Consider the following 14,351-nt stretch of genomic DNA (forward strand, 5'->3'; position numbering starts at 1 on the left):
TGGGATCTGTCATACAAAGATACAGGCTGGTCTCGTTGTAATTCATCCGAGTACTGGTACGGTGTGAAGTTGCAGCTGTCTACATCACAGTAAATTTCTAAATGCTGCGAGATGGAACCAATAGATAATGATTAGTTTGTGATGAATGAGGATCAGCTTTGTTCATGTAAGAGTAACAGTAGAGAAAGCTAGAAACATCTGGCAATAAGTTGTTTTTATATTTTTAAGCGGAGTATCTGAGAGGTAATGTTCCACAGAAGTTACAAGAACGATAGCAACAGTAAAAGAGCGTTAGTATTGTTACAAAACTGAAATTTCTCTATAATTTGAGGTTGTTGTAACTTAAGGGGTTCTTCAAATATTCTTGCAGTCATGTCGGAGCTACCATTGAAATAACTTGTCTTTACAATGTAAACAGTTGAACAGTACATCTTAAGATCTGTTTAGAATATGTATACAGCTTTTTTATTTTATTTTTCAGGCGCTACTTGTGAATACAACGGAAAAACTTATGAATTGGGACAAAAGATATATCCTGATGAAGACAGTTGCTTAACATGTATCTGTACTAAAGAATGGAGCGGATTAAATAGTGCTAGTTGTAGGAAAGTAGACTGTCTGTTAGAAGAGGACCTCCCCCGACTTAGAAGAGGATGTCTTCCAATCTACTATCCCAGTAGCTGTTGCCCAATAGAGTACCACTGTCGTGAGTAACGTGACTTCTGTTATCCAATATAACACTACCGAAATTAATAACATGTCTTTTGTTACCAAATATCGTATCACTTTCATTAATAACGTAACATATGTTATCCATTAAGTTATAACTGGCTTTAAAAACGTTACTTCTGTTACCAATGTAAAATAAAGACTAAGTAATAAATTAATTGGACTTATTCTGTTAAGTATATCGTACGTTATTTTATAATTAAATTAAGCATACAACATTGAACACGAAACATTTGAATTATTTACACAATTTCTCAGCTCCTTATGAATTTCATACCAGCTTTCTATATTTACTACTGGTTTCTTCTAATTTTTTTATACCCAAACATCTTCCAATTTCTTCTATGTTGTATCTATTCCTTAAATAGTTCCGTATTATTTCATGTGTATGTTACTGGTTCTCTCACTTAAGTTCTTCCCTTGCTTAAGAAATGTTTATGCAGAGAAGACTGTACTATATTGGAGAACTTTGCAGACTGCATCTGTTTTAAAAGTTTTCGCAGGATGTTTCTAGATGCTTGCGCAGATCTTCATCAAGCAAAACTGGTTAATTAAATTGTGTACGTGAAATGCTTTTGAAACGTAGTCGTAATTCAGAGACTGAGTTGCAGCAAAGAAGGATTGAAATGTTCAGTTAAAAAAAAGTTTTTCTTAAACTTCAAAAACTGATCTTGACAGCGTTGATAAGTTTCTCTTTTCCATACTACTGAATGGTCAGTTTGACGATCCAATTAAATTTAACCACACTTTCTTTTCCCAAATCTTTTAAACTATTCATTATTTTCACAGAATCTTCATTATCTCTTCCATATGTTTCTTTTTTTTGTCACATCTTTAAATGCTGCCAAACCTATTCATCGCTTTCTAGCTGCTGTTATTATCGTACAGCCATACGATAGAATATCATTGTTATAGGTGATATAATCCGTTTTCGACTACCGTTATCCAGTAGAACTACTCTTATTTGTGATTTCATTTCTGTTATCAAGCAAACATCACTACTGTAACAGACCTCATCCATGTTACAGAACAAAGTATCTGTTGGGAGTAACACGACATAATTGCCTCATATGCCTACTGAGTGCAAGAACAATAATTACTTTGAGTTAGGTTTAATTGCAGTATTTTTATTTAACTAGCTGCGACTTATTTTCCTCATTCTATCATTTTTCACGCATGGGATTTAAGTTAAGCTTTCTTGCAGCCATTGTGTTGGATCGATAAATCCTGGTCTATTTGAATAAACTTTTTATGTGGTCAAACTCACGTAGACGTAACTTGATTTAATAAATTAAAAGTAAATTAACTATTCATAATGGTGTACAGAGTATGAAACGGTTATGAGGGTTCAGTGTATAACACGATTTTACGAGTTGAAACAAAGTTGCAACAAACAAAAGGAAATAAAATCCATACTAATGGAAAAAGTAGGTAAAAGGTGTTATAGCAGTCTATGAAACCAACCGAAGCTAAATAATGGTATAGTAAATATAAAGTTGTAATGAAACCAAACTTAGCTTATTATTTATTATTTTAAGGAAATTAAACGAAGGTTAAGTGTTTGTGAAATACTTTGCAAATAAAAAAAAAAAAAATAACTAAAGTGAAATTGAAACCAGGCGTGTCACGTGATGACAACGATATTGTGTCATCGTGTAGCATACACATTCCATTAAACAGTTTGACTAAGCAAAAACCAGGTAAGGTGATTGTGAATGGAGGGGGGGGGAGTCAAATGCAATATATGCAATATATATCATCAGGTGATAACAAAACCTTGTCGAAACGTTGTACATTTGCTGTAATGTTAAACTTATATTAAAGTTTTTCTTCATTACCAATTCAAGCAGTCTCCAACCATTATTGAAATGTAAGTTTATTTAAACACATAGTAGCACCTATTGTTACATGAAACTGGAACAAATTTAGTTTAGAAAGTAAAGATTTTAGAACAAACACTTGAGGCTCTCACTTTGTTCGTTCTTTAATATTAGTCCTACCATTTTAATTTATTTTCTGGGATCATGTAAATAATTTTAATATTTTCTGATGAGAAAAGAGGGCATTCATAAGTTTGATCTAGCAGCTATTACATGAACGTTTAATATAATTAAAGTTTCTGATTGTATATTTTCATATTTCTGGAATTAGTTAAAAATTAGCAGAATCAAATATTAGTCTGACTATGTTGAATGGCTTATTTTGATTTTTAATACTTTAATGTTTGATATTTTTTTTATTTTTCACCCAGCATCAGGAGAAAACACTACACTTGAAAAAGCAGTGGAATCAGAAAGTAAAAGTAAGGATTATAAATTGTTGGGGAGATTAATTGTTTTCTGAAAGCTTAAAGTACAAAGACATTTATAATAGTAAACTTTACGATTAATAGAAATATACCTTTTGTGATATCATCATCTTAAAAATACCGCAACAGAATCATGAGTGATATTTGTCTACCTTAACTACTAAATATTTACGAAAGAAAGTATGAATACACAGTAAAGCTTTTATTGTTATATTAAACGTAAACCGAAAACATTGATTTGTAAGATCAATTTAATGTTATTGTTAAGTTGAGAATAATGTGTGTGTGTGTGTGTATGTGTATGTATATTAGTTTACGTGGCTCAGTAAAATATACATTTTCCTAGAGTTGATAAATTAAGCTTTAAACAAGAACATTTACATGGATTCAGAAGAATAGTCTTAATAAGCATTAATTCAGCTTCACGAATTAAGATTGGTGTTATACACTTCAAATATATTTTATTCACACAAACAACATTGCTTAACAATTGGTCATTAAAGAAAACAACATAGAATAACGACACCAACGTTTCCACATGTACAATAAGTTTCGGTGGACAACATGAACCATCATCTTCAGGGTTTTATTTTTATCGGCCCGGCGTGGCCAGGTGGTTAGGCGCTCGACTCTCAATCTGCGGGTTCGAATCCCCGTCCCACCAAACATGCTCGCCCTTTCAGCCGTGGGTGCGTTATAATTTGACTGTCAATCCCGCTATTCGTTGGTAAAAGAGTAGCCCAAGAGTTGGCGGTGGGTGGTAATGGCTAGCTGCCTTCTCTCTAGTCTTGCAATGCTAACTTAAGGACGGCTAGCGCAGAAAGCTCTCGTGTAGCTTTGGGAGAAATCCATAACTTATTTTTATTAAGCGTTCTCACAAGGGCTGTCAATATGATGATGTACCAAGTACCACTTATTGTTTCTTATTTACTTCCTGCTGTGTTCAACCAAAAAACAGTCCTCTGTTTACTTAAATCAAAAAGTAGTTCAATAATTTGAAGAAACAAATACTGTAAGGTGTTTGTGTGTGGTAGTTGCAAGAGCAACTAAATATCTTCGAATGTATGCCCGAGAAATATAAAGCACGTAAGTTATGAAGCAAGTTATCAATGAAGATGCAGAACAAAACAAAATTATATAAATATTAAATTGGGTCGTTAAAAGGTAGGCCTAAATTAAGAAAGAAAATGATAATTTTGTAATAAATTGGCTTCAACCATGAAGAGGAATAATTGAGTAATTTTGTGAAATATCGAAAAAAACTGGGAAAGGAATATAATGAATTTGTCCCGGCGATCTGATCTAACTATCCTTAATTTGAACCGATAGACTAGAGGAAAGGCATCTATCTTTAGCTTTTGGATGACCTTAATTGAATTATGATTTGCTCATCATTCTTATAACACAACCAGAACTCACAGTGCGGAGCATGTTTTCCAGTAACGGGACGCAAACCATGGACCTCCTGATGCACATTTCGACATGCTAACCAAAAGTCCACGCTTAGCCCAGGAGATTTTGTTAAACGAGCTTTAATTAAGAAGTGGGACAAGAAGAGTTGTCCGATTTTGTAACAGTAAAGAAAAACAAATGTACAAGGTGAATCAATTAATTTTGTATTGAATAGGATTTAGTTAGGAGGGAACAAAATCTGACATGAATCATTTATAGGAATTTTGTTCGGTTTTTCATTGAAGGTAGTAAAATGACTTAAGTACAGCTTTAATTAAAGGGTCATAAATACAACTACTAGGTGGTTCTAATCACATCTCAGACGTTTGACAATTACACAATTAATAAAAATCATGTTTAGTAATTAAAGCGTCTAAAATCATTTGGCACACAATCAACTCAAAGATCGTAAACGTTCCGAGTTCTAAAGCAGTTTTAAGATAATATTAGAAAAGTGAAAATTTCCAAATTTACCAAAACTCAAATTTAAATGAATTTATAAACGCACACTAGTGTGGTACGCCCAAGGACATGCTATCGTACTAATACCTTAACCATACTTTTGCTGTCCTAAAAGTTGAAATATATTCAAACTTTGCTTTATATTACATCTAACCAGAAAGTAACTATGATTTTTATAAACCAAATTATAAAATGATCGATTTGTTGTTTTCGCATACATTTTAAAAACAAAATAAAATAATGGCTTTTTTTTTGCACTCGGCAAAAGATTCGTAAACATTGAATACCAAGAGATTCGTGAAATTTTGTCAGTTTATACTTATTTTAAAATCTTCTTCCTCAGAACTATTAAAACTTTTACAATATGTATATAGTAACGCAGAGTTGGCGGTGGGTGGGGATGGCTAGCTGCCTTCCCTCTAGTCTTTCACTGCTAAATTAGGACGGATAGCTCAGATAGCCCACGTGTAGCTTTGCGCGAAATTCAAAGACAAACAAATATTCGAAAGAAGTGCTCGAATACTGTCAAGAGACGTTTAACTAAATTATCCATATTTGCTCTTAAAATTAACTGTTTACAAATCATAATTTTATTAATGTTTTTTTCGCCTTTGTCTAAATTTTTTAATTTAAAAAAAATGTGGCAAAACTTCGTAAACACAAACGGATAATGGCAGGGATACCTTAAACAAGGTTTATAATAACTTCCTAATTATATTTTTCCACGGAGGAAGCTTAACAATAGCATAAAATAAACAACTTTTTTTCTTTTGAAATCAAATCTATTACTAATAAAGTAGAACATTTATAATAGCGTCAATATTTCACTTATTCTTTCATATAACGTTTCAGGCATAAATTACACACCTTAGCTGGCTACAAAGAAAAACACCTTCAATATTATCTTTCTCTGTTACGTAATAGAAACAATTTGATCTTTTTCTCAGTTGTTCGCATGTTGTTTATCTTGTACTCGTTTAACTGTATAAGCCACTTCGAATGTAATTATTGTTAGCACAAAATTTCAGAATAATTTAATTTAATCCACGAAATTAATATACCCGTTGGTTAATAAGAACACTTCTGTCAACAACAAAAAAAATTACAAAAACTCGACAATTTTACCTCCTCAATATTTACTTCAGGTGAAGTTTTAAAGAAAATTAATGCTAGAAACACGGCGTGAAGCCTGATTCTTTGTTTTTCTTGTGAAAAGACATGTGTATATGTTAAATTTTCAGGTAATCTCTGCTACTTTGATCGGAAATATTATGCCAGAGGTGAAGTTTTGGATATTAATCATCCAACTAATTGTGTCACGTGCTCTTGTGATACTCCACCTGATCTCACGTGCATTCATCAAGCATGTCCTCCAATTCCCAATAACGATTACGACAATTGTGAACCTACTTATCATCCGGGAGTTTGTTGTCCTGAATACACATGCCGAACTACACATGTAAATGGTAAGTGGTCATCTTGTATATTGATAAAAATGCTGTCTTAATTCAATCCTTATAGTGGAGCATCAGCCTTCTGTGATTCTAGCTGTTCTGTCAGTTTATACCAGGATTATACTATATAATAAAACCTGAATAGCAACATTTATTGTAAGAGCAAATTAAACGTTCCTCATTCATTTCTTCTTTGAACTATCAATAATACATACAGTAGCATGTGAATAAAATCGCAATATCATTCAATATTTTTTCATAAGTTCAGAAAGAATGAGTATTACATACACCCAATTTACATATTGATATGTAAAGAAGTTATTTTGCCTTGAATCGTTGTATATCATTTTATATTAATATAAAGCAGTGTCGGATTATTTAGCCGAGAATGGCAGGGTAATTGTTGCCATATTCTTGTTTACACAAAACATTTAACCATCACCTTTAATTAGATGAAGCGAAGAGAAGTAAAATGGAGAGTTCGTGACATTAATTCAATTTTCCTTTAATCACTACCTTAATCTTCAACAACTGGTTTCCTTCTGGATAATGCTTCCAACCCTCAGTAGTTTAACGATAAGCCTCGTAGCTTAAAACGCTTAAAATCGGGTTTCGATACCTGTGATGGGGACAGCATGGATAGCTCCTTGTGTAGCTTTGTGGTTAACGAAACAACCCTTATGAATATAACTAAGTGATAACGAGTAGAAGAACTTGTAATTTTTATTTTCCAATAAAACGTTGGCAATTAGCTTCTGTAGCTTATCTACCACATTTTTAAAGATTTATCGTTTACACTATCTGCACTACTGATATTTCGGCTTGTTTTAATCTAACACTGGACTGTTTTTCTCTTGGAAAACTTTGAAGAAAATGACAACGATGAAGTAGTGTTGATTGGACCACCAGATGAAAAGGATCCCTGTGGTGTAAGTTTCTTAAGTTTTCGAAAAATGTTATGTCCTGTACACAAGCTAAGAAATAAAGACAGAGGTTAAACATTAACAATCACTTTTATCTCGTGTATGATAAAGATCAAGACTAAATATTGTACTTAACAATACCTTTATTGTGGTACAATAAAAGTAAAAACAAGAGTCACAATCATGAAGATCTCTTTTCAGTTACAATAAGGGTAAAGGTTAAACAATGTAGTTAACACTGCTTTTGTTTTGGTATAATAAAAATCAAAGTTGTACAGGGTTATAAATAGTCACTTATCTAAGACGACGAGATATATCTGGTATGATAAGGTTCAAGATTAAATAAGGAAGATTATTGATACCTGTATTCCAGTAAAGACCAAATAATTTAATGTAATTACTAACAGTTTTCTGATATTTTCAAAAAATAAATTTGTTTTTTGATAACTTATTGTAAAAATAAAGTATTGGGTCCTTACTGTAGTTATCAGTAGCTGCTTTAACTACGTAAACGTACTAGTAGTTCGGTTAAAGTTTTCTTTTCTGATTGTTTATAAATTGTTTTATCTTTTAAGAGTGAGTCTACTTGTGTTTTCATATTTTCACAAACACTTTCGTACTAGAAATAACGGACAATTAATAAGGGAAGCTATTCACGAATTGTATTTACTATGAACTGAATCGCGAATATTTTCAGAGTATTTTCTGCGCGGACAACGAACAGTGTGTTATGTTTCACGTCCTATGTGAGGGAGGACCTTGCCCACCCCTTCCAACCTGTAAGTTTTTTAGTTACTTTTCACGAAATATTTCTAATGTAAAAACCAGAATTGAAAATGATTGCACTTGTAACAAATGGACGGTAGCTTGTTTAACCGGTAGCGACGTCTGTTTATAAAGGGAAAATTATACGTTTGTGTAGCTTAAATATTAATTTTTCCTTTAATTATTAGTACTAGTGTTTAAAGGCGAATATTACATTAACAATTTGGGTTTTGAATATTACTGATTTTCTAAATATTTAATTTAGTCCTTACTTATATTGTCTTTGAGGTGATTATTGGTTGTTCATTGCCGATAAGTATAATGCATTCGAAGTGTTCATCGGCGATTTATTAGCATCATAAAGAACATCGCTACCAACCAATGATGTTGTGCTCGATAATGCAAATTTACACGTGCTTCTATACATCGATGTATAATTTGTGGGCATATGATCATTCTCAAAGCTAAGACTTTTTGTTTGTGTTCATCATTCTACAGGCATCAAAGTAAATCCAGAGTGTCCAACTAAAAGCTGTGCACCAGGTTGTGTAGTGGAAAATATAGATAAACATCACTGTCCTTCTTGTACCTGTGGCGCCCCCTCTGATCCAGGTAAGTAATCTTGTTTGTCCAGGTTGTGTTTTGCTGATGTGGATAACGTACATCTGTTTTATGATCGAACTGGAAAATGACTGATAAATTTAGATACGTAAGTCTCACGTTTGCATGTCTGATTAAAATAATACTGCTATTTAATATAAATTAAAATATTTCTTTGTTTGGTAATTTTCGAGTTTCTGCAAAATCACTTACTGTTCATAAGATTCTGTATGTTCGCATTTTTCCAGTGTCACTTATTTTTTTCATACCTGAAATAGAGAAGCGATGTAAACCTAAGGAGAAATCATTTTAGAACTTGATTCTCTATAAATGGTTCTTGCAGCTCAATAACTGACTTAAGTTTTTACTGAGGTTTACTAGTGTATGATCGTGTACTGGTACATCTTGTGTTTAGCCAAGATCGAGAATGAACGTTGTCCTGTTCCAGTGTGCGAGGGTCATCACTGTGTGTTGATAGATGATGCTGATGGATGTAAATTATGCCTTTGCATAACATGCGAAATCCCCGAGTGTCCGGAGGACTGTGTAATACAGGAGGGAACACATGAAGGCCAATGTCCGACGTGTATTTGTAGCGTTCAAGACATTAAGACCACTTATGTAGCATACTGTGAGTTGTCTTGATTTTTGGATTCCCTCTGTTAATAACTGTTCAATGCACGTTTTCTATTAACATTCATGATTACCTTAATGCAAGTAAGCTATTTTTATAATGCAATATTTTCTGGAGAATCCTGGTACCAAAGGTCGATCCATATTCCGTAGTCGTCCATTACCATTAAATATAAGTGATATCCGTATCTTCTAAATCCTCAGTTTAAACAAATCTTTATGAATATCTTGGGTGGAAAAGGGGTGTTACGAACCCATCGCACAAGCGATAACTTACTGGTGGCATCACATATTGCTTAGAATTGCGAAGACAATTATAATGTAGTTCTGATATATTCTATTCCACCACTACTTTATATTGATTGATTATAACGTAACATACCTGTTTGAATATTCAAAATCATTTTAATAAAACCTTATCTTTCTGTATAATTCACAAAGTAATTTCGTATTACCAAGTAGATATTTAGCTGTTTTAACTTAAGTTCTTATTGATATTAACCTGTCTATACGTTTCGTATTTAGCCAACATCGATAATGAACGTTGTCCAGTTCCTGTGTGCGAGGGTTATGACTGTGTGATAGTAGACGATGCTGATGGATGTAAATTATGCCTCTGCGCAGAATGTGAAATTCCCGAATGTCCAGAGGGCTGTGAACTACAGGAGAAATCACGTGAAGGCCAGTGTCCGTCTTGTACTTGTCGGGCTCAAGAAGTAAATACTACTCATGTTGCATACTGTGAGTTATCTTGATTTTTAATGATCAGTAGGTAAAAATAGCATTAATATATTTACAATCCCGACTAGACTAACACTTACTAAGATTTGTTGTTAATGAAAATTACAGTTCATATAGATGAACTTGGACTGAAATTACAATCCAAAAGTATTGTGTATATTTGTTAGGTTATTAGTTTATCACGAAACATTTATGAAAGCTGAAATACAATAAAATCGATATTGTAAAAGACCACTGAAATTATTAAATGTAACGTTTTTCAAAACAGTTTTCTTAACACAAACTGTACTAGTTAAATCCAATAATTGTGGAACACTTATTATTATTTCAATATTTGTTCTGATAAGGTGCAATATAATTGCATAGTGATTTTCTGAACATTCTAATTTGTGTAAAAAAAAAAAAATACATACAGAAAAACGAGGACTTTACTACGTTATTCCGATATCTAGTTCTTGTAACGTCTGTTAATTTTATCTAAATATCCAATAATAAACAAACTTGAATAGAGAAATTCTTCTTTTAAATGCGTTTCATGATTATCAGATGACTTTCCACATACTATTTTCAATGTGAAACATCAATTTATGCTGCCCTGAAAATTTAAGTTAATTTATGCGTAATCATTTCAAATGTAGATTAAACTTTACAAACGTGTTTCATTAACTTCCATTCCTTTTATTACTAGGTATGTACTGTTATTTGAGTTGTACTGCTGCTATTTTATATATAACGTTTTAAATTTCTATATAGCTTACATGGATAACATTCTAAGCTAGCGTAAGGTAAAAGTATCAATTATATTAACAGCAAAAAAACCGGGTTGTTTTCCAAACAAATGTTTCTGTTAAATATATTAAATAAAATAAACATGCAACATTTTACTACTTTATGCTGTTTTTTAATGTACCACTCCGCAGGTTTTACAAAATCGGAAAATTATGATTCACTACTTTTTTCTTGCATAAAGTTTCTTGAAATATTCAAATCATTTAATACAGTTCAATAAGATGTGATATTCAAGCACCTTTATTTTTTCTACCCGTTTTATTTATATAAATCTTTGGGATCTAAAAAAAATCCTTTAGTCTGTTCCTCTGCTGTTTTGGCATAAACACGTAGTCTGTAAAACTGTCTTATTCTAGTTGCTTTTGTATCTTCGTTCTTCTTCAGCAGATAGTTTCTACTTTGCCCACTGGAATTTTGCTCCAACTACGCACATATCGTGCAAAAATAGATCAATGACAGCAATACACTTCACTGACCGATTAGATGATATATCGAAGTTAGTTTTTGTACGTTGAACTTAACCGAGCATCACATTTGGGCAAAACCCAGGTTACCCGTTTTAGGAAGGAACGTTGGTTTTTATAAGTCTTGTTTAGTTATCGATGTAATTAGTTCAGTGGATATACCTATAGAGGGACAAGAACTGTTGAATAATTCGCAGGTCCAGTAGGAAGCCGAATGTGCAGTTTATTACACAAGTATGCAAATTTTTCTTTTATTTGCGACTTTTTTGTTTTTAAAATTTTTAACACATACTGGAGGGATTTACACATTGATAATTTTAGAGAAAACAACCTTTACACTACACGTCAATATATTTTTATTTCGACCAACGTGTCGTCTTTGCGGCTTCAGGGTTAATATACACCTGTTTGATAGTAGAATATTCGTTAAATTATAAAACCGCTTGTAATGTTTTGTTACTCGAGTCTGTCGTAACGTGCGTCTGGTTGAAATAAAAATGTCTTTTTATATTTATCTGGAGAGCGCGTTTTTTGTTTTTTATCATCAAAATTTGACTTTTAAAGGTTATTATCCACTTTCCATCACGTATCCAGCTTATTAGTTTTTAAGCCTAAATTATTCATTTAAGTTTATTTGACCTGTGATCATCCTGCATAATCTACCCTTATAAAGTGGACCTTAATTAAATGACTTCCGTGAAAGTATAACATTGCTTTCCCGGAAGTCACTTAATGTGAGAATACTAGAACATTTTAATTGCAAACTTCATTATCACGGAATAAGGGGAATTGTTCTTAAAACAACAAGGTTATCTTGCTTGGATATGTCAATATACATGTATTTTAATATTAACTGAATTATTTAACATTTCTCGTTGAATACCTCTATCTATTCATGAGCCGTTGTTGTTTTTACATTATATTAACGATTTATCAAAGATTTATCTGCATTACATAAATTTGTTTAATGATTATATTAATCTTTTTCTTTCTAATGATGATTTAATTTCTTTGGAAAACTGTACATACTAGATCAAAAACGAATTGATGACAACAAGCAAACTTTCCATCAGTTATAGTAAACTGGATATGTTATAACAAATAAGACTGAAATTAGACAACTTTAAATTTATCATTGATTATAATGTAATTAATCAAACAGTTTTAATAAATATACAGGTGTAATAACTGATAATATACTGAAATTATCTTTTTTATGTCAACTTTGTTACAAAGTAAGCTAAACAGCTGGTATTTAGAAATTATGTTAATAAAAATGCTGTTATTATTGTACTGTACTTTGGTTTATGGCTTTCGTATGGCTGTGATGTTCAAAGCACATCGTTCCTTCCTGCTTTCAGTGTAGGAGGATGACACTTCATGAGTGCCCGTTCTAACAGGTCAATTGCACAGAAATCCACAGGCTCTACGTCCAATGATCGCCATATCTTCAGATGAAATAGCGGGAATACTATTTTCATTTTCCAGCTATGTCATGCAAGCAATTTTTGTACGTCTGAATTAAGTCTTTTTTTTTTTTCCAGATGAAGACCCTTTATTATGTTTCTTACTGTTGCTTGAAGTGTGTGGACGGCTTTTGACACGAGAGTATTTGTTGTAGACCTCTTTCTGATTGGTCTTGGTGCCATAATTTCACCCACATTTATCTTCCAGTAATTAAGTGTGTGTGTGTGTGTGTGTGTGTGTGTGTGTGTGTAAAGATATCCGTGTAGTAAATTATAAATCCCCCTTCTGATTACAGCTTTATAATTTGATTCTGATTACAGCTTTATAATTTGATTCTGATTACAGCTTTATAATTTGATTCTGATTACAGCTTTATAATTTGATTCTGATTACAGCTTTATAATTTGATTCTGATTACAGCTTTATAATTTGAGTGTATGAATACTTGCATCGGAAAGGGGTATTGTGTACCTTTTACAAAAGCGATGACTTATTGGTGTCATAACACTCTTCGCAATATTTTAATGTAGTCCTGATACATCCCATTCCACCGTGACTTTATTGACTGATTACTACGTGACATATTTATTTGCATTTTCAAAATCGTTTTACTAAAATACACTCAACTTTCTGTATAATTCAGAGTAATTTCAAAAATCACATACCAACTAGATATTTAACTGTTTCGACTTAAGTTCTTACTGAGGTTTACTTGTCTATACGTTTCGTATTTAGCCAACATCGATAATAAACGTTGTCCAGTTCCCGTGTGCGAGGGTTACGACTGTGTGATAGTAGACGATGCTGATGGATGTAAATTATGCCTCTGCATAGCATGTGAAATACCAGAGTGTCCGGAGGGCTGTGAACTACAGGAAAAATCACGTGAAGGCCAGTGTCCGTCTTGTACTTGTCAGGCTCAAGAAGTAAATACTACTCATGTTACATACTGTGAGTTATCTTGATTTTTAATATATTTTTTTATTTAACGCATTGTGGATTCTGATGTGTCAAATCCTTGATCAGTAGGTAAAAGAATAACATCAATATATTTATAAGCTCGAGTAATATACTAACACTTGTTATAGTTCTTACTAAGATTTGTTATTAATGAAAATTATAGCTCAAATAAATAAGGAACTTGGACTGAAATTAGTATTCATTTTAAAGTACAAAAATGTTTCATGCTTGGCTTTGTTTGCTTGTAATTAAGCATAAAGCTACATAATTGGCTGTGCCACTGGGGGGGGGGCACATTTCATGCAAAATATATATATATATATATATATATATGTTTAATAATATAAAGCATTAAACTGTCGATGAAAGACATTTTAATTTTATCATTATAAAAAGATTAAACTCAAACGTTTATTTATGAAAGTCTTTTTTTTTTTTACTACATTCATTTGAGAAAAAGATGGCGGTCTTCTCCAATACTTAGCTCATTTTGGAATAAAGAAACTTGTATGGCCGTCTGGTGATGAACATTAGCTGGTGAGAAAGTGACATATATATAAACAGGATTCGATGACGAGGAACCCACTTTGAGACTAATAATGGC

General features: G+C 32.4%; 1 protein-coding gene and 1 long non-coding RNA gene across 2 annotated transcripts in view; both read left to right on the forward strand.

Annotated features, from left to right (window-relative positions):
• The first annotated feature begins 487 nt into the window (after nt 1-487).
• On the forward strand, nt 488-6,365 carry LOC111085112. Its single transcript, XR_002609960.1, has 3 exons — nt 488-706; nt 2,981-3,031; nt 6,193-6,365. It is a non-coding gene; the product is annotated as an uncharacterized LOC111085112 (long non-coding RNA).
• Nucleotides 6,366-8,058: 1,693 nt separating this feature from the next.
• The window catches only part of LOC106478672 (antistasin-like), a 7,375-nt gene continuing 1,082 nt past the window's right edge, over nt 8,059-14,351 (forward strand). Inside the window, exons 1-5 of the mRNA XM_022382330.1 lie at nt 8,059-8,107; nt 8,592-8,705; nt 9,109-9,324; nt 9,852-10,067; nt 13,523-13,738. Of these exons, the coding sequence (XP_022238038.1) occupies nt 8,059-8,107; nt 8,592-8,705; nt 9,109-9,324; nt 9,852-10,067; nt 13,523-13,738 (811 nt within the window). The remainder of the gene's footprint in view (nt 8,108-8,591; nt 8,706-9,108; nt 9,325-9,851; nt 10,068-13,522; nt 13,739-14,351) is intronic.

The sequence above is a fragment of the Limulus polyphemus genome, unplaced genomic scaffold, assembly GCF_000517525.1.
Source record: "Limulus polyphemus unplaced genomic scaffold, Limulus_polyphemus-2.1.2 Scaffold240, whole genome shotgun sequence".
NCBI lineage: Eukaryota > Metazoa > Arthropoda > Merostomata > Xiphosura > Limulidae > Limulus > Limulus polyphemus.